The following is a 19,612-nucleotide window of genomic DNA, read 5'->3' as shown; positions in this document are numbered from 1 at the left end:
AGCTGACTGTGGAGCACAGCCCTGGCACCCACCTTTTGGTCTTATGGGGAGACCCTGTGGTCCAGACAGCAGCCAGCCAGGCATCTCCAGAAGCTATCCCACAAGAGCTGGTGCTCTCAATGCATCATGGGTAAAGTCACTTTAGTAACACCTCAAACATGTGTGAATCCCACAAAGTATAGCAAAAGAGAGTGCAGCGTAAGTCTTATCACCCATCAGCCTCTTGGCACAGGCTGAGAGTGAGGACAGCTGCCCCCCGGAAGGTGGAGTTTGTGAGCCTCTCTCACTGTGAGTACACAGCTGAGTGCCTGGTAATCAGGCCATGCATTGGTCACAAACAGAACTCTTCAACATGCATACATGCCATGCCATGGGCCTGACATTATAGGCGACGTGTGACAAAGGGCAAATTTTACTATATATAACTTAGCCTGCTACATCACGCAGGGCTCTGCATTATCAACAAGAAATCCCACATTGGTAGGCCTTCCCTAGAGGCTTAGCCAGTAAAGAATCTGTCTGCAGTGCAGGAGACCTGGGTTCCATGCCTGGGTCGGGAAGATTCCCTGGAGAAGAAGATGGCAACCGACTCCAGTATTCTTGCCTGGAGAATCCCCAGGGACAGAGGAACCTGGAGGGCTATAGTCCTTGGGGTGACAAAGAGTCAGATGTGACTTAACGACTCTATCACCCCCACCATCACTACTTTAGTAGAAACAAGAAATTTAGAGAGAGCGACCTAATATACTTTAAGTTTCTTTTCTTGCTTCTACCAAAGTAGTGATGGTGTCAAATTCCCAAATCATGTTGCCCCTCATTCCAATGAAGACCCCAAAGCAGTCACAGGCACACAGTTCACGTGGCTGGCCCTCGCCGCTACCAAGGCTGCAGGAAGGCCTCAGCTACTCTGTTTCAAGGGCAAGGCCAGAAGGGACATTGGCACCCACTCACTCTTGTTGGTGCCTTCTTCTAATTGGAAATCTCACTTCTGCATTATCTGACACCAGGGCATGGAGCTCAAGCTTATCCTCTGGCTCAAGGTCCCTGGAGATGCCCTAGGGGATAGAGTTAATGCCTGGCTATGTTAACCCTGTGACAATGTGAACTATCATTACTATTATCGTTGCTACTGTTATTACATCTTTTTAGGATGTAATAAGGATCCCTTTAAGATGTGAAGTATCACTGAAATACAACTGAGATAGGACAGAGAAAGAAGGCCTGCTCCTTTCCCACTCCCAGCTGTCTCAAGGTAATGGAGACCTAGATGAGAAAAGAAGAGATTTCAAAATCTTGTCTAGAGACTACAAAATTATCCAGTAATAGTTTTGTACTTTTTTCTGGAAAGAAGCGATGTAAATGTATATCATTTCCTTCATATCTGCTCTACAAATAAGTTAGATTTCATTAAGGGAACATTTTACTATTAACTAGGAAGGAAGCTATGTTTTCATTTCAAGGACTGAGTTTTGATATTTCTAAACCAAATGTAAAAAAATCCTCTCAAGTCTTTTCAGTGAAGTCTAAAATAAACTTATAATTGGTTAAAAATAGAGAATGAAACTTTCTAGAAACATATTTTCAATCACCATGTGGGGGTGGGGGAAGGAAGGAAAGGTTTTCAATCAACTAGATAGATTCCATATTTTCTGGCTACACAATTTTTACAACACAGCCTATCCTGATCATCCTATTTTTTTTTCTTGACAATGATAAAGAGATCTGGTGATTAAGCAACTTGAAAGTAATAAATCAGACTGGAGAGTGAAAGTTTTTTACATTTGTAGACTCTCCTTAAAAATGCAAAATTTAAGGTGCTTTTAGTATGGCTGAGTCCCTTTGCTGTCCACCTGAAACCATCACAACATTGTTAATCGGGTATACTCGAATATAAAATTTAAAAGTTAAAAAAAAAAAGACACGGAGAAGATTTAAATGTATGTTATTAAGTAAAAAAATCAGCCAATCTGAAAGAACTACATACTGTATGGTTCCAACGATATGACATTCTGGAAAAAATAAAAATATGTAAACTGCCAAAAGATCGGTGTTTCCTAGGGACTGAGGGGAGGGAAAGATAAAGCAAGGTTTTGCAGGTGGCTCAGCAGTAAAGAACCTCCCCGCCAATGCAGGAGACATGGGTTGGATCCCTGGGTCAGGAAGATCCCCTGGAGAAGGGAATGGCAACCCACTTCAGTATTCTTGCCTGGAGAATCCCACGGACAGAGGAGCCTGGTGGGGTTCCAAAGAGTCAGACACGACTGAGGGACTGGGCACAAGCAAAGATAAAGGAGGCAGAAAGCAATGGACTGTCGAGCAGTGAAAGTACTCTGTATGATACGGTAACAGTTGTTACATGTCACTGTCATTTAGCCACTCAGTTGTGAGGAAGAGTGGGTTGCCATTTCCCTCTCCAGGGAATCTTCCTGACCCAGGGATCAAACCCATGTCTCCGACGTGGCAGATGGATTCTTTACCACTGAGGCCCACATGTCACTGTACATTTGTCAAAACCCATAGAACACACAACAGAATGCGTGTGCCCTAGTGTAAATTATGAGCAGCGGCTACTCTCTGGTTGTGGTGTGAGCGCCTCTCATTGCAGTGACCAGACCCCACTTGCTGCAACTACAGAAAAGCCCGTGCAGAAACAAAGACCCAGCTCAGCCAAACAATGAATAAATGAACAGCTAAAATTAAAAAAGTATTAAGTGAAAGTGTCAAAGCTATCACACATTTTTAATCAACTGTACTCTAATATAAAATAGAAAGTTAAAAAAAGAGAGAGAAGAAATCATTTGTTAAATTTAAAAAAAAAAAAAAAAAAGAGTGCTTTTACTGGGCTCTGACACTTCCTGGCTACAGACTGAACAGTTCCTTGGGCCCATTGAACAGGCTAGTGAATGTGTGCCCAGTCATGTTCAACTCTTTGTGACCCCATGGAGTGTAGCCTGCCAGGCTCCTCTGTTCATGGGATTCTTCAGGCAAGAATACTGGAGTGGGTTGCCATTTCCTTCTCCAGGGGATATTCCTGACTCAGGCATCAAACCCATGTCTCTTGTACCTCCTGCCTCGGCAGGCAGATTCTTTACCACTGAGCCACTTGAGAAGCCCCCAAACGGGCTTTCTCACTTACAAGTGCAGGTGGTAATACTTCAGGGCTGGTGCAGTAAGGCGCCCAGGTCAGAGCCTGGAACCCAGCTCAGGAGCAGTCAGTGAAGAGGACCCTGCTGCCCCGCCCTCCGCTGCACCAGCCTAACAAGGAGAGGTGATGGAACCACCGGTGTCGCAGGCATCGTAAACTTTGACAAATGCTGAATCTGAAAAAAAATTATTTGCTCTTTGTTTCCAGTGGGAAGGGGAATCAATCTTCCCCAGGTCCCAAACAAACTCAGTACCAAGGGGAAATTTTGCAAAACTGCAGGACAGCCCTCAAAGCCACAGCAACCCCAGACCACTGGTGCTTACAGTGATATTTGCCTTGTGGAGCCCCTTGGCATTCTTCAGTGAGGACAGGAAGTGATAGTTGATTGGGCTCAAGAGTTCCCCGTCAGTTGACAGGTAAAAGGAAACCACACAGCTTTGTCGCGTACATCCGGGACATCCTTTTAACAATTCAGGCACTGGCTTACTATAGAGGACAACAGACTCCCCAGCTTTCATCACAAAAGGGTTCGTCAGCTCAGAGCATACGAGCTCCAGGGAACTCCAAGTGTGGACTCTCACCTGGGGAGAAACAAGACAGAGGAAAACCAAACATTCTTAGTTCCTAATTATTTTTTAGAGAATAAGAGTAGTAATAATAGATGGAAGTCACAAGAGCAGAACTGATTAAGAGACTGTGAAACCTGAGTTTAACCTCAGCTCTGCCAAGTACTAGTTATGTAACTAAGATGTGTATTCAACTGCTCAAAGTATCCATTTCTTTATACATAAAGTGAGAACAACAAATAATAAAAAGCAGTAACTTCACAGGCAGTTGTGAGAATTAAATAATCTATGGAAGGCATAGGAACTCAGACATTGTAATTATTCCAAAAACTTGACCTATTCTCAATGTCCTCCCGATAGTAGCCACCTAAGACTTCAAGTTTCTATCCTCTCTTTTTACCTAACTTTGTTTCAAATACAGCTTCACTTTCCCACATATACATTTTGTATAATTTTACTGATTTCCACTTTAATATACTGTTTTAAATGATTTCTTTTTATAAAGTTTAGGCTTTTTCCAGCTTCTCATGATTATAAATAATCTTTGATTTAAGTGTCATTTTACAGTTTACAATTAACACTCATCTAATTATTGTATTCACTATCCACAGAAATCCTCTAAAAAGGCACTTTGGTGTCATTTTACAGATGAGAAAACTGAACCAAGACATTAAGGTCATAGAATAAACAGCAGGATTTTGTCCTGAATATAGATTTTCAGATTTTAAAAACAGCCCATTTTCAGTTACAGACATTAGAAACACTTTGAAACAAATTTCTCTTTTTTCCAAAAATAACAGAACCAAATAATGAAAAAAATCTAAAATTCTCCCTCTACCACAGAAAGAAAAAAAAGTCCAAGCAACTTACAGTGAGCATCATCTGATGGTCTGAGGGAAGGTCTGATACGCCATAGATGAAAAGCACATCTTTATCCTCAAAACCCACCGGTAACAGCGGGGCAAAGAAACGCCGAGCAAAGTAATGAAGCATTTTCCACTTTCCTCCATACTCTAAAAATAATCAGGTGGGTTAGGAGACGGGCAGCGTCAAGCAGTGAGAGTCATGTCCACATGGCCCAGGCGTGTGACCTGTCACATTCTGGGCGTTGAGCGTGGAAGAGAGCTGACAGCGGAAAGAACCCATTTTGTGGAGCGCAGGGAGCATTTTGGACATCGCCTCATGTCAGCCTCAAATCTGGAGGAGGCAGCCATTACCATCACACCCTTCCAATGAGGGAATGGAAGCTCAGGCAGTTAAGTCACACATGTGATTCCTGGCTGGCACTTGCTCATTTGCAGTTCTGCTTCCAGGAGATCACGGCACCAACGTTCCTTTTTCCTACTTACACATGAAAAAGGGAATCAGGAGCATTGGCAGTGAACATCTGTTACAACTCTTCATTTATAAGAATTACTTAGAGGAAGTACTATTGGAGAGGCTGGACAAGACGGTGGAGTAGGAAGACCCTGTGCTCACCTCCTCCCGTGAGCACACTACAATCACAGCTATTTAGAGCACAACTCTCTAGGAGAAAGACAAAATCTAGCGGAAGAGATCATCGACCACTAAAGATATAAGAAGGGACCATAAGATGCGCAGGAGGCCATAAGTTACGTAGTCAAGACCCACACCTCAGGGGTGAGCGAACCACAGATGTAAAAACAACTACACTTGCTCCTCAAGGAGTCTGAGTCCCACAGGGCTCCCCAGCCCATGGACCCTGCCCTGGGAAGACAAGTGCCTGGAAAGCTTGGCTTTGAAGGCCTGCAGGGATTAATTTCAGGAGTCACAGAGGGTTGGGGGAAACAGAGACACCACTCTTAGAGGGCACACACAAAATTTCACACCCTCTGGGACCCAGGGCAGAAGCAGTCATTTGAAAAGAGCCCAAGTCAGACTCATTTGCTGATCTTGGAGGGTCTCCTGAAGAGGCAAGAAGCAACTGGACTCACCTTGGAGGCAAAGACACTGGCAAGTGCCATTTTGGAATCCTCCTCCTAGAGAATTAGCACCAGGATCCAGCCCCACCCACCAACCTGTCTGCACCAGTGCTGGGACACCTCAGGCCAAGCAACTGGCTGGACAAGGACACAGCCTCACCCTGAGGCAGACAGGCTGCCTTAAGACCTCCTGGCCCAAGGCTCCTAAGGTCACAGTCCTGTTCACCAGAGGGCTTAGGCCCAAGTACTATCAGCAGTGTACAAGCACTAGCCCCCCAGGGACATGCAGCCAAAGTCTGGAGACCCACGTTCCAGCCACAAGCCAGCCAGAACCAGCCCCCAAATATTCTGGGCCTTGGCATCACCTACTCGCCCCAGCTTCACCCAGCAAGGGGCAGACACCAGCCCCGGGACCACTGCAGCCCTGCAGCCTACCTTGCTGGGACATAACCAACACGGCAGATTGGCACCAGCCCAAGAGCAGACCAAAGCAGCTCTGAGAAACCTTAGAGTCCTCAGCCAGCTGCCCTGGGATCCAGCCCCCCTCAGTTAGCCAGTGGGTCAGCTGGTGCTGGCCCATTTGGGATACCCTAGAACCTGTGCCAGCCATATTAGGAACTGGCTCCAGATACCAGTAGGTGAAGACTAGACCCATGAGCCCCAGCCCTGCAACCACTCCCCTGAGAAGCCGGCTCTGACCATTCGTGAGCAAGCAGTAGTGCAGGATCCTCCAGGGTTCTGCAGCCAGCAGCCTCATGACCTGGCCCCACCAACAAGCACAGGGCAGGGCCTGGCAACCAACTGGGCCAAGGGCCAGCCACGTCTATCAGACCACGACAGTAGTGGGTCCACCGCACAGAAGGACCCATGCACCCCACATAGGGGTACCCCTAGAGCATATAGCACCAATGACCAGAGAGCAGTGAGCTGCTGGGACACACAGCATATCTCCTACAAAAGGCCACCTCTCCAAGGTCAGGAAATGTAACCAACCCACCAGATGCAGAGAAATAAAAAGAACCAGTTAGGCAAAAGGAGGTAACAGAGGAACATGTTTCAAACAAAGGAAGGAGATAAAACCCCAGAAGAAGAACCAACTGAAGCGCAGATAGGCAAACTACGTGAGAAAGGGTTCAGGGTAATGATCACAACGATGATCAAAGAATATGGGAGAAGAATGGATGAACACAGTGAGAAGTTTACCATAGAGTTAGAAGATACGCAGAACTAAGCAGAGACGAAAAATACAACTGAAATGAAAAATACGCTAGAAGAAATCAACAGTAGATTAAATGATACAGACGAATGGATCAGAAAGATGGAAGACAGAGTAGAGGAAATCACTGACGCTAAACAGAAAAAAAAAGATTAAAAAGAAAATAGAGTTTAAGAGATCTCTCGTACAACATCAAGGGCACGAATATTCACATTATATGGTCCCAGAAGAAGAGAGAAACAGACAGAGAACGTATTTGAAGACCCAATAGTTGAAAATTTCCTTAACTTGGGAAGAGATATAGACATTAGGTCCTGGAACATAGATAGGATCAACCCATAGAGGTCCACACCAAGATACACCATAATTAAAATGGCAAAAATTAAAGTTAAAGAAGGAATATTAAAAAACAAGGGAAAAGCAACAAGGTATATACAAAGGAACTTCAGTGAGGCCATCAGCTGACTTCCAGCAGCTCTGCAGGCCAGATAGGAGTGTACAATAAATTTTAAGTGATGAAAGGGGAAAACCTACAACAAGAATAGTCTACTCAGCAAGACTTTCATTCAGATTTGATAAAGAAGCCCCAAGGTCTGCAGAGAAGCAAAAGCTAAAAGAGGCTGAACACCAGCAAACCAGCTTCATAAGAAATGGTAAAGGGATTTCTCTAAGTGAAGAAGAAAAGGCTACAAACAGAAACGTGAAAATTATGAAAGGAAAAAGCTCATTAATAAAAGCAAATATTAGGTAGTAAATCAACCATTTTCAAAGCTATCAGGAAAGTTAAAAGAGAAAAGTGGTAAAAATCATCTATATCCATCATTAGTTAAGAGATACACAAAAAGATGCAAAATATGAAACTAAAAACAATAATCATGACAACGTGGGGGAGTAAAAATGCAGGTTGTTAAAAATGTTTGAAATTAAGAGATCATCAACTTAAAATAATCACACAAACTGCATTACACTCTATGTAGATTGCTATATATAAGCTGCATGGTAATCACAAACCAGAAATCTACAATTGATAAACATCAAAAATAAGGGAATCCAAACATAACTAAAGATAGTCATCAAATCAACAGGGAAGGGAAGAAGACAGGAACTAAAACTACAAAAATAACCCTCAAACAATGAACAAAATAGAAGTACATACCTATCAGTAATTACATGTTAATGGACTAAATGCTCCAATCAAAAGATGCAGAGTGGCTGAATGGACACAAAAACAAAACCCATATATATGCTACCTCTAGGAGACACACTTCAGATCTAAAGACATACACAGAACTGAAAGTGAGGGGATTGAAAAAATGTATTCCACGCAAATATAAATCGGAAAAAGCCAGGACGCCAATATTTATTAATACATCAGACAAGATAAGACATTAAAACAAAGACGTGATAAGTGACAAAGAAGGATGTGATATGATGATTAAGGGATAAATCTAAGAATATGTAACAACTGTAAAAGGATATGCACCTATATATAAAAGAGTGCTATATACATAAAGCAAATATTAACAGACATAAAGGGAGAAATTGACAGTAACATAATAAGAGTAGGGGAATTTAACACCCCACTCATATCAGTGGACAGATCATCCAGATAGAAAATCAGTCAGGAAACACATTAGATTAAATGGATGGATACAGAATATTCCATCCAAATCAGCAGAATACATATTTGATACAAATGTACAAGGAACATTTTCTAGGATGAACCACATGGTGTACCACAAAACAATATTCAATAAATTTAAGAAAAATGAAACCATATCAAGCATGTTTTTCAACCACAATCCTACCAGACTCTTAGAACTCAACCACAAGGAAAAAAAAAAAAAAAAAAACTGCAAAAAACACTAACATGGAAGCTAAGCAACATGTTACTAAACAACCAATGGGTCACCAAAGAAACTCAAAGGATCATCAAAATACTTGGAAACAAATGAGAACAAAAACACAATGACCCAAAATCCATTGGATGCAGAGAAAGCAGTTCTAAGAGGGAAATTTTAGTGACACAAACTTAACTTAGAAAACAAGAAAAATTACAAATAAACAACCTGACCCTACACCTAAAGGAACTTAGAAGAAGAACAGCAGGGACTTCCCTGGTGGTCCAGTGGCTAAGACTCTGTTCTTCCAATGCAGGAAGCCCAGGTTCAATCCCTGGACTGGGAACTAGATCCCACTTGCCTCAATTAAGATCCAGAGTAACCAAAGTAATAAATAAATATTAAAAAAAAAAAAAAAGAACAGCAAACAAAACCCAAACTTAGTAGAGGGAAAAATGTAATAGAGACTTTAAAAAATAGAAATGATCAAGGAAACCAAGATCTGGTTCTTTGAAAAGATAAACAAAAGTGATAAAATTACAGCCAGACTTATCATCAAAAAAAGAGGTCTAATCAATAAAGTCAGAAATGAAAGAGACACTACAACAAAACTAAAGAATTACAAAGCATAAGAGACTAGTACGAACAACTCTATACCAACAAATTGGACAAGCTAGAAGAAATGGATAAATTCCTGGAAACATATAACCTTCCAAGACTGAATCATGAAAAGATTAAAAAAAAAAAAATCTGAACAGATCAATTACTTCTAAGGAGAATGAATCAATAACCAAAAACCTCCAAAAAACAAAAGTCCAGGACCAGATGGCTTCACTGGTGAATTCTACCAAACATTCAAAGAAAAATTAATACAAATCCTTCTCATTTTCTTCCAGAAAATGAAAGAAGAAGGAATCCTTCTGAACTCATCCATGTGGCCAGCATCAACGTGATTCCAAAACCAGGGGAAAAACCTTATGATCATCTCCATGTATGCAGAAAAGTTTCTGAAACAATTCAACATCCACTTATGATTAAAACAAAAACAAACAACTTCACAAAGTGGGTGTAGAGGGAACATGCTTCAACATAACAAAGGCTATATATAAGCAGACAGCTAACACCATACTCAGCAGTGAAAAACTCAAAGCACTTCCTCTAAGATCAACAAGACAAGGATGCCCAGTTTTATTCAACACAATACTGAAAGTTCTAGCCACAGGAGACAAAAAGAAAAAGAATTCAAACTGAAAAGGAAGGAAAACTGTGACTGTTTGCAGATGACATGATTAAGAAAATCCTAAAGACAGTATTAAAATTTAGTAGAGCTCATCAATTACCTTGGTAAAAATGCAGAATACAAAACTGACCTACAGAAATTTGTTGAATTTCTATATACCAACAACAAACTATAAGAGAGAAATTAAGGATGCAACCCCATCTACCTTCACATCAAAAAGAATAAAACAAAAGTCAAAGTGTTAGTCACCCAGTTGTGTCTGACTCTTTGTGATCCCATAGTCTGGCCATGGGATTCTCCAGAAGAGAATACTGGAGTGAGTTGCCATTCCCTTTTCCAAGGGATCTTCCCGGCCCAGGGATCGAACCTGGGTGTCTTGCATTGCAGGCAGATTCTTTACCATCTGAGCTATCAGGGAAGCCACATCAAAAAGATTAAAATACCCAGGAATAAATCTAGGAGGGGAAAGACCTGTACCCAGAAAACTATAAGACACTGATGAAGCCAACTGCAGACAACACAAACAAATGCAGAGATAGTCTGCTCAGGGACAGGACTCACGCTGTTAGAATGGCCATCTACTCAAGGCAATCTGCAGTCAATGTGATCATATCAAAATACTACCGGCATATTTCACAAAGCTACAACAAATATTCCTAAAATTTGTATGGAAACACAAAAGACAAATCAAGATTGACGGGAGAAATATCAATAACCTCAGATATGCAGATGATACCACCCTTATGGCAGAAAGTAAAGAGGGACTAAAAAGCCTCTTGATGAAAGTGAAAGAGGAGAGTGAAAAAGTTGGCTTAAAGCTCAACATTCAGAAAACGAAGATCATGGCATCTGGTTGCATCACTTCATGGCAAATGGATGGAGAAACAGTGGAAACAGTGTCAGATTTTAGTTTTTGGGCTCCAAAATCAGTGCAGATGGTGACTGCAGCCATGAAATTAAGAGATGCTTACTCCTTTGAAGGAAAGTTATGACCAACCTAGATAGCATTTTCAAAAGCAGAGACATTACTTTTCCAACAAAGGTCCGTCTAGTCAAGGCTATGGTTTTTCCAGGGGTCATGTATGGATGTGAGAGTTGGACTGTGAAGAAAGCTGAGTGTCGAAGAATTGATGCTTTTGAACTGTGGTGTTGGAGAAGACTCTTGAGAGTCCCTTAGACTGCAAGGAGATCCAGCCGGCCCATTCTAAAGGAGATCAGCCCTGGGTGTTCTTTGGAAGGAATGATGCTAAAGCTGAAACTCCAGTACTTTGGCCACATCATGTGAAAGCTGACTCATTGGAAAAGACTGGGAGGGATTGGGAGCAGGAGGAAAAGGGGATGACAGAGGATGAGATGGCTCGATGGCAATTACAGACTTGATGGACGTGAGTGTGAGTGAACTCCGGAAGTTGGTGATGGACAGGGAGGCCTGGCGTGCTGCAATTCATGGGGTTGCAAAGAGTTGGACACGACTGAGCAACTGAATTGAACTGAACATCATACTCTTATACCCTTTTGGAAAAACACAGAGTCATTTAAGGGAAGAGTTATAAGCCCGAGCTCTCCCATTTCCTGAACTGAACTCAACTTTAGAAGACACCACCTCATTCACAGACATGAAGCAGGGTCAGGCTCCTATTGTCTCTGAACAATATCTCTCTGTCCAGTTTAAGCATCCCAGAGAGGCTATTTTGCTAGCATCTACCCCTGCTGCTGCTGCTGCTAAGTCGCTTCAGTCGTGTCCGACTCTGTACGACGCCATAGATGGCAGTCCACCAGGCTCCCCCGTCCCTGGGATTCTCCAGGCAAGAACACTGGAGTGGGTTGCCATTTCCTTCTCCAAGGCATGAAAGTGAAAAGTGAAAGTGAAGTCACTCAGTTGTGTCCGACTCTTCGCAACTCCATGGACTGGAGCCTACCAGGCTCCTCTGTCCATGGGATTTTCCAGGTGAGGGTACTAGAGAGGTTTGCCATTGCCTTCTCCAATCTACCCCGATCCTCATTTAATACCCTTTCTCTGGTTGATGTTGATAAAGAGGCTGATTTGGGAAACCTGACCAAGATTGCAGTTCCCTGCAGGAGACGATGAGCATTCACTGAAACATGTGGGGAAGAAACCCCATGATCTGCGTTCACGGCTCAAGAGCCTCACCCAGTGAAACCACCCTTTTATTTTATGACTTTGCCTCATTTTCGACCCAAAACTTTTGTTCATATCATTAACTGAACTTGGCTTCAATCACCTCTGGTGATTCATTACTACGCCTTAATTTTTTTAATGCACCAAAATAGACGAAATAATTCAAACTGCAAGTACCATGTCAGCCATCTCACCTGTTGCTCAACTAAACAGGTCCAACTGACAACCCTTCCTACTTGTACTTCTGACTCATCTCCCTTTCCCCTCAAGAGACAAACACGGCAAAATAAAGATGATCAGGTGAACTTAGAAGGGAAATCAGTAGTAAAGGGACATTTTTAACACTTCGCTGGGTCAGACTTTCCCACAGTTGAATTCTCCTAAACAGAAGAAGAGGTGTTTATGTCAATCTCCTTTTGTCCTGGGAAGTCCTCTTAAATCAATTCAAAATTCTAAGCAACAATTAGAAGACACGTGGCTGAGAGTGGGGCTTCCCAGGTGGCACTAATGGTAAAGAACCCACCTGCCCATGCAGGAGATGTAAGAGACACGGGTTCGATCCCTGGGTAGGGAAGATCCCCTGGAGGAGGGCATGGCAACCCACTCCAGGATTCTCATCTGGAGAATCCCACGGACGGAGGAGCCTGGCAGGCTACAATCTATAGCGCCATACAGAGTCGGACATGAGTGAAGCAACTGAGCACGCACACACGTGGCTGAGATGTTCATGCACGAATCTATCCCCTCGTTTGCCTGCTTTTGTGACCGCACAGAACAGCACTCACAGTGAGGCTGCCTCTTGGGCTCCCCAAAGATTGTGAAGGTGGGAGAGGTGGCCGAAGGTCAGAGGCTGGCAGCTGAACAGCCTCTCCTCTGCGGAGTCCTGCTTGGGTTCACTGGACCCTCCAGCTCTAGCTCTGTGCTGTCTCAGCGCCTCTCCCCACAGGTTTGGCTTCTTTTCTCACACACAAACAATGCTAAAACACTCACCTAGAGAAGACCAGGAAGGAGCCTGCCAGATGTCATTCAGCTGCCAATAAAGCGCCCCCATGGTGTGCCCTTTTCCATCCACTATCTCGTTGCGACTGCGACGGTAGAATTCAGTTTCTGTTTTGACACACTGGGCCTGCATCACCTGAATCAGGGGAAAATGGTAAAACACAGGTGTTTTCAAATGAACTCATCTATGGAACAGAAGCAGACTCACAGATACAGAGAACCGACCTGTGGCTGCCAAGGGGCGGGGGTAGGGCTGAATTGGGAGTTTGGAGTTAGTAGATGCAAATGATTACATTTAGAATGGATTTAAAAACAAAAAAGCCCTACTGTATAGCACAGGGGGCTTCCCTGGTTGCTCAGACAGTAAAGAACCTGCTTGTAATGCAGGGGACCCAAGTTCAGTCCCTGGGTCGTGAAGGTCTGCTGGAGAAGGGAATACCTACCCACGTCAGTATTCTTGCCTGGAGAATTCCATGGACAGAGGAGCCCAGCAGGCTACAGTCCAATAGAGTCACAAAGAGTTGGACACAACTGAGCAACTAACACAACAATAGCAAGCACAGGGAACTATATTCAATATCCTGTGATAAGTCACACCAAACTATGGAAAAACATATATATGTATAACTGAATGACTTTGCTATACAGCAGATACGCACAACATTGCAAATCAACTATAACTCGATTAAAAAAAAATTATTCAAAAAAAGAGAAGCTTAATCCATTGCCAGACAAACACAAAACCTACACAGGTGTTTTTGTTTGAGGTAGGCTGTCTCGATCTGAGAAAATAAGAGGCTTGAAAAAATTGGGGAATTTAATTGGCATTCTATATACCATTATTATACTAGATCTGGGACCAACCCTATGAGAAGCTCTTATTTATAATGGCTAGGTTTGGGGGGCGGAGAAGGCAATGGCACCCCACTCCAGTACTCTCACCTGGAAAATCCCATGGACGGAGGAGCCTGGTAGGCTGCAGTCCACGGGGTCGCTAAGAGTCAGAGACAACTGAGTGACTTCACTTTCACTTTTCACTTTCATGCATTGGAGAAGGAAATGGCAACCCACTCCAGTGTTCTTGCCTGGAGAATCCCAGGGACGGCGGAGCCTGGTGGGCTGCCATCCATGGGGTCGCACAGAGTAGGACACGACTGAAGCAACATAGCAGCATAGCAGCAGGTTTGGGGGGAAGCATAGTGTTTGGTTTATCATAACAATGGGTAATCATGGAAATAAGATGGTGTAAAAGTTCTCTGCCACTGATAGTGGGGGCAATGACAGAAAACAAAACAGAAAAAACGGAGCAAATGCTTTCTGTAGTCAGATACTAAGTTTCAGGCAGTGAGCAGTTTTACTAACATGTTTGTGGCTATTGGGAAAGGCTAGCCACTCCAGTGTTCTGGCCTGGAGAATTCCATGGACTGTATAGTCCATAGAGTCACAAAGAGTCGGACACAACTGAGCAACTTTCACTTTCATTTTGTGACTATTAATACTTTGTTTTAAAAAAAAATCTGTAGAAAAAAAACTTTATTATGACTGATATTGTCAAATTCCTAATCCCTTTTTTGCGAGTCAAGCAACTGTTTTTATATCATGACTTTGATAATGTAAAACTTATGAGTGCAAGTCCTTCGTCAGAGCAGAACAGATGGCAACGCTGCAACAGAGAGATGAGTAAATTTAGTTCTTGTTTAAGAGGCACAAAGAGCTTCATATAGAAGCCTTAATCACTGTCATCATCACTGAAAACCCAGTCTCCTTTACTGCTGCTGTTACGGACACTGCAAGTATCACATCCCTTAGCTTGGAGCTGCAGTTCGGACGGGCTCACAAAGAGAAGGTCAGCAGGCTCAGAGGCGAGGTCACCAAGGAGAGCCTGGAGAGAGAGAGCTTCGAGGAAAAGGACAGTCTTAGAGTAGGGCCTGGGATTTCACAGAAGAGGAAAAAGAGGGACGCACATGTGGCCACTGGAAGACTAAGCTCAGAGGCCTTCCTAAAAAATGAGAAAAGCTCCAGTGAGGGTAACACCCTTAGAAAGAAGGGGGCTGGCTAGGGAGGAAGTCACAGATGAAGTCAGAATTTACATGAGGCAGAGTCGTAACACTCCAGAAGCGTAAAGCAAAGAGAAACCCAATGGCTATTCAATAAATATCTAATAAGTACCTACATTACATGTTACATGCTGCTAATGGTAACCCACTCACCCAGCAAAAAGAAACAGCCCACCCTCCTGGAGCTTACTGACTTGTATAGGAGACAGGCCTTACCCAAAGAATCACACAACTATATGGAAACTTTGAACAGTCATGAAGGCTAAGAAAGAGAGGTACACGATCTTAGGAGCCTGAACAGGAGGGGAAATGGGTCTAGCTGAGCAGTGGAATTGGCCTCACAGGAGAATGAAAAAGAAAGGGGGCAGAATTCTGCAGCCGGAGGGGACACACATGATGAAAGGAGGACGCACAGCAAAGAACTGAAAGACGGCAAGGCAGCCTGAGCCCAGAAAGCTGGGAGCAATGGAAGCAAGCCTGGTGGGGTGCAGGGGCCAGAGCTGGGAAGGTTTGGAATGCATCCTGAAGGCCAATGGAAGTCACAGAAAGCTTTTAAGCTAAAGGGTGAAGTGATCAGACCTGCATTTCCAGCAGGTGACTCTGATCACTGAAAGCAGTCAAGAGACAAGAGTAGATTAGGGAGATCATTTAGAAATCTATTACCAGCTTCTAGGCAAGAGATGATACTGGCTGTGAGCAGATAAAGAAAGGCCTTTCCCATTCAGGAAGCAGACCATTGGGAGCACAGCGATGATAACAGGCAAAGAACACTCCAGAGAGAGTAAGAATCTCACAAGAGAAGGGGGAGGGTGCCAGCTCAAAAGGACCACAGGATACTACCTAAGCATATCAGTCTATCACTAAGTCAAGGAGTGAAATAGAAAAATAGGCTGAAGGGCTATGGTCTATGACAGTCAAGTTATTCTGCAATTATGAGCTAGGCTGGGACCTGGGACCCTTTACTGGAGTACTGGCTCCTGAACAAATGTCTTCTCAAGCAGCAGAATACAAAGAAACAATAAGGGACTAAAACCTACCTCATACATGCACAGTTGGGGCAAATCGTGAACAATAAGATACAAAAAGGCCACCAACCAACTATCGTTTCTGAGATGCTGGGAGGAAAAGCAGGGTACCACACATGATCTCTGCACACAGCACCACCACGGGGGTGGGCAGACCACCTAAACGATGCCTCCCGCCCAACTCACCAATTGGCCTCCATCCTCACCCACATTTTCGGAGCCAGGGAATCAAGGGCACCTGTTCCTGTTTCCCCCTCCCTCATGCTGCGGCACAAATCCCAACAGAGCCTTGCCTGAATTCTCATCCGACCCCATCAATTTCTAGTGATTAAAGAGTCCATACCCAGGTGAATAACAGCTAGACTCAGGATGTATGTACAAGTTCCTTATAAAAAATAAGGATCTTATCTGAGCTAAACTAAAGAAGACAGAGAGTTATCTACATCGAGGCCTGGAAAGCTAGGCACAGAGAAATCAAGTTCCTTCATTAAATGTCCACATGTTTGTTGAGTTATCAGAATCACTGTTGCAGAAAAATTTTTAGAAAGGTCAGTGAAAATAAAGCAGGCAAATGAAATCTCAGTAGAAACAGGGCCGCACCAATTATAATCCATGCCCACTACAGATCTTATATCATCACATCAGTATGGAGAGCAATCTTGATATTTGTTTTTAAAATTTGATAATATCTTACTTGGACCCCCAAATAATGTCCCCACCAACCAAGTGAAAATTGTTCCCCTGGGCACAAAATCAAGCCAGTCCCTGCCCTGCAGCATGCACACCCGAGGCTCTGAAAGAGCAGTTTCTTGTTCTCCTCAGATTCCTGAGCAATCGTCAGAGGCTTTATGGACGGTGTGTGAAGGGGTCACGGGAAAACATAAGGAAGGCTTCATCACACCAAAGAGTAACACGTAGAGAGAGGCAGTCCGGTCACCAGACAGTCCAGAAGTTCTGGCCTAGCCCCGACAGGCTGAGCGCAGGCATCAAATGGCAACCATGGATACTTTGCTTTGGGTGCTGGCCTACAATTCTGGAACCTCCAGGACCTGAAGTATCTTCAAAGTTGGGGCCATTCCTGATACACCAAGGGAGCCAAAGAACCTGCAATATTCTGCTATGGGACTTCATTCCACGTGGACTCATGAGCAGAAGGGAAGGAGGGGTGTCATTCAAGAAGTTTGGGACTAGAATCTCTTTCCTTGCATCCAGGTTTATAAAACAGGGTGAACAGGAGAAGAGTGAAAACCAGAATTTTGAGGTGGGAAACAAAACATCAGTGTATACGAGTAGGAAATCAGGTCATCTCTTCCAGGCAAAAATACAAGCTTTGAAGACAAAGCCATACTCATTGAGACAGTCATGCTCATGCTTAGTTAGACCTAATCCAAAGGACGATTAGATGCTTTACTGATGGCTTTGGTAGAGGTGACCTGCATTTTCTTCAAGGTGAATTTAAGCTTCTTTTCAGCGGGGGAGGGGGAATACAAAGAGCAACAACAATTTTTTTTTTTTTAATAACAATCCAAATTCCTTCCTGATCTTTGTTAACATGTATTGTAACTCATTATATTGTAACATATTGTAACATATATTGTAATACTTTGGCCACCTGATGTGAAGAACTGACTCACTGGAAAAGACCCTGATGCTGGGAAAGATTGAAGGTGGGAGGAGAAGGGGACAATGGAGGATGAGATGGTTGGATGGCATCACCGACTCGATGGACATGAGTTTGAGTAAGCTCTGGGAGTTAGTGATGGACAGGGAAGCCTGGCGTGCTGCAGCCCATGGGGTCGCAAAGAGTCTGCCATGACTAAGCGACTGAACTGAACTGATTGTAACTCATATGCATTTCCAGTTTTGTATCCTACTCAGTTAATTTTCATCTATGTACACTTCCATGATACACACTGGCATTTTCTATATCTCTCTGTGCTTTAAAGGGTTATATAGTTATAGCTTGAGGAATCATTCTCCAGTGATTAATAGGCATTTGAATGGTTTGCAGCTTTTTCTTTAAATACAAGAATTAAGAACATTTTATGTTCAAATTAATCTCTCTGCTTCTTGTGTTGTCTCTCTTGTCAATATATGACAATATAATGTCATATAACATGTCACTATATGACAAAATAATACGACAATACAATGTCAATATAATGTGTCAATATGTGACACATTTTAAAGTCCTGGTTGCATGCTGCTCTATTATGTTCCAATTGAAAGACTGCCATAAGCTGGTAGCCTGCAGTCAGGGCTCAGCCCACACAGGTTTTAATTGGCTCACAGAGCAGGTGCTTCTTGTGTCTCATTGTTGTCAGTATTATAGTTTAGTGTCTTAAGTCAGGGCCTGTATGCTCCATTTTGCCATAATCCCCAATATTCACACTCTCATCCATTTAAGTTACTTGCTGGGCTCCTACAAACATTTGAGTTTTCAGTCCCTAAATTACTCCAACTCTCAGAATCAGCTGCAAAATATATTTACTTCTGTATATCTAACCATTTCCGAGCTGTCATTTACCTTGTCTGGCTTAATAGGTAAGCATTAGCAATCCTTTTATACTTAGAAAAAAATTTTAATGCAAGCAGACTCCGAAGCCTTGCTAGGAATGAAAGGAAAAGAGCACTGGGCAAGCCCTACCTCCTGGCCGATCACACCAGAACTTGATGCAAGAGTGACAGCCAAGGCTCTTCCGGGCCCCGGGTTCTGTCGTGTGCACCCTGGAGCACCCGCCACAGACAGCCGGTGCCATGCCTGGAGCACGGATCTGGGTTTACCCATACCAGCGGGTGCCAGTTAGGGCTAATGAATGACACCTTTGTTCATAAAAATGCCGAAGACCATTGCCCACTGTCCATCTTAAAGGGAAAATGTACAATCCTACTTGCCTGGAGAAAAATCACTGCAACTGCCTCTTTCCCTTCAAAGATTGTACCCATATTTATACATTCGTGCATTTTTCTCCTAAAGAAAACAATCTTTACATATAAGAAGGATAAATGCTTAGTCATTTCGTAGGTTACTCAGTCCCACTGTTAGCAGACAAATCTCACTTTAGTTTTAGAAATATGCCTACTTTCAGCAGCTCGCTTGATTACACTTGTGAAATCGTTCTCCACAGAGAAACACGGCATGGGGAAAAGGAACGGGACCAGGACACCAAGACCTAGGTTCCAATTCCAGCTATGCCACTGTGAAAAAGGTTGCTGTGTATAAAACCCCGTTCTCCCCTTCCTCCAGATTGGTAGGGTTATACCTGGGTTACATGCTCAGAACCACACCTCTGCCTTTGGAACCAGGAGTAGCCATGTGATAGGTTCTCCTGATACAATGGTCTTTATATACTTTATTTACTTAAAATTATCTTGACAATAACAATCTTCTTATAAAGCCACTTTTAAACTGGATATAACTCATGCCACACAACTTACTC

At 43.2% G+C, this 19,612-nt stretch overlaps 1 protein-coding gene across 1 annotated transcript in view; it reads right to left on the bottom strand.

Moving 5' to 3' along the window:
• The window catches only part of MANBA (mannosidase beta), a 117,783-nt gene that overhangs the window by 1,572 nt on the left and 96,599 nt on the right, over positions 1–19,612 (bottom strand). The window contains exons 14-16 of the mRNA XM_068975266.1: positions 13,082–13,226; positions 4,582–4,724; positions 3,469–3,726 (exon numbers count right to left, since the gene is read on the bottom strand). Of these exons, the coding sequence (XP_068831367.1) occupies positions 3,469–3,726; positions 4,582–4,724; positions 13,082–13,226 (546 nt within the window). The remainder of the gene's footprint in view (positions 1–3,468; positions 3,727–4,581; positions 4,725–13,081; positions 13,227–19,612) is intronic.

This window comes from Capricornis sumatraensis, chromosome 7 (assembly GCF_032405125.1).
Source record: "Capricornis sumatraensis isolate serow.1 chromosome 7, serow.2, whole genome shotgun sequence".
Taxonomy (NCBI): Eukaryota; Metazoa; Chordata; class Mammalia; order Artiodactyla; family Bovidae; genus Capricornis; species Capricornis sumatraensis.
Note: the sequence above shows the minus strand (reverse complement) of the source record. Positions and strands in the feature narration are given on the sequence as shown.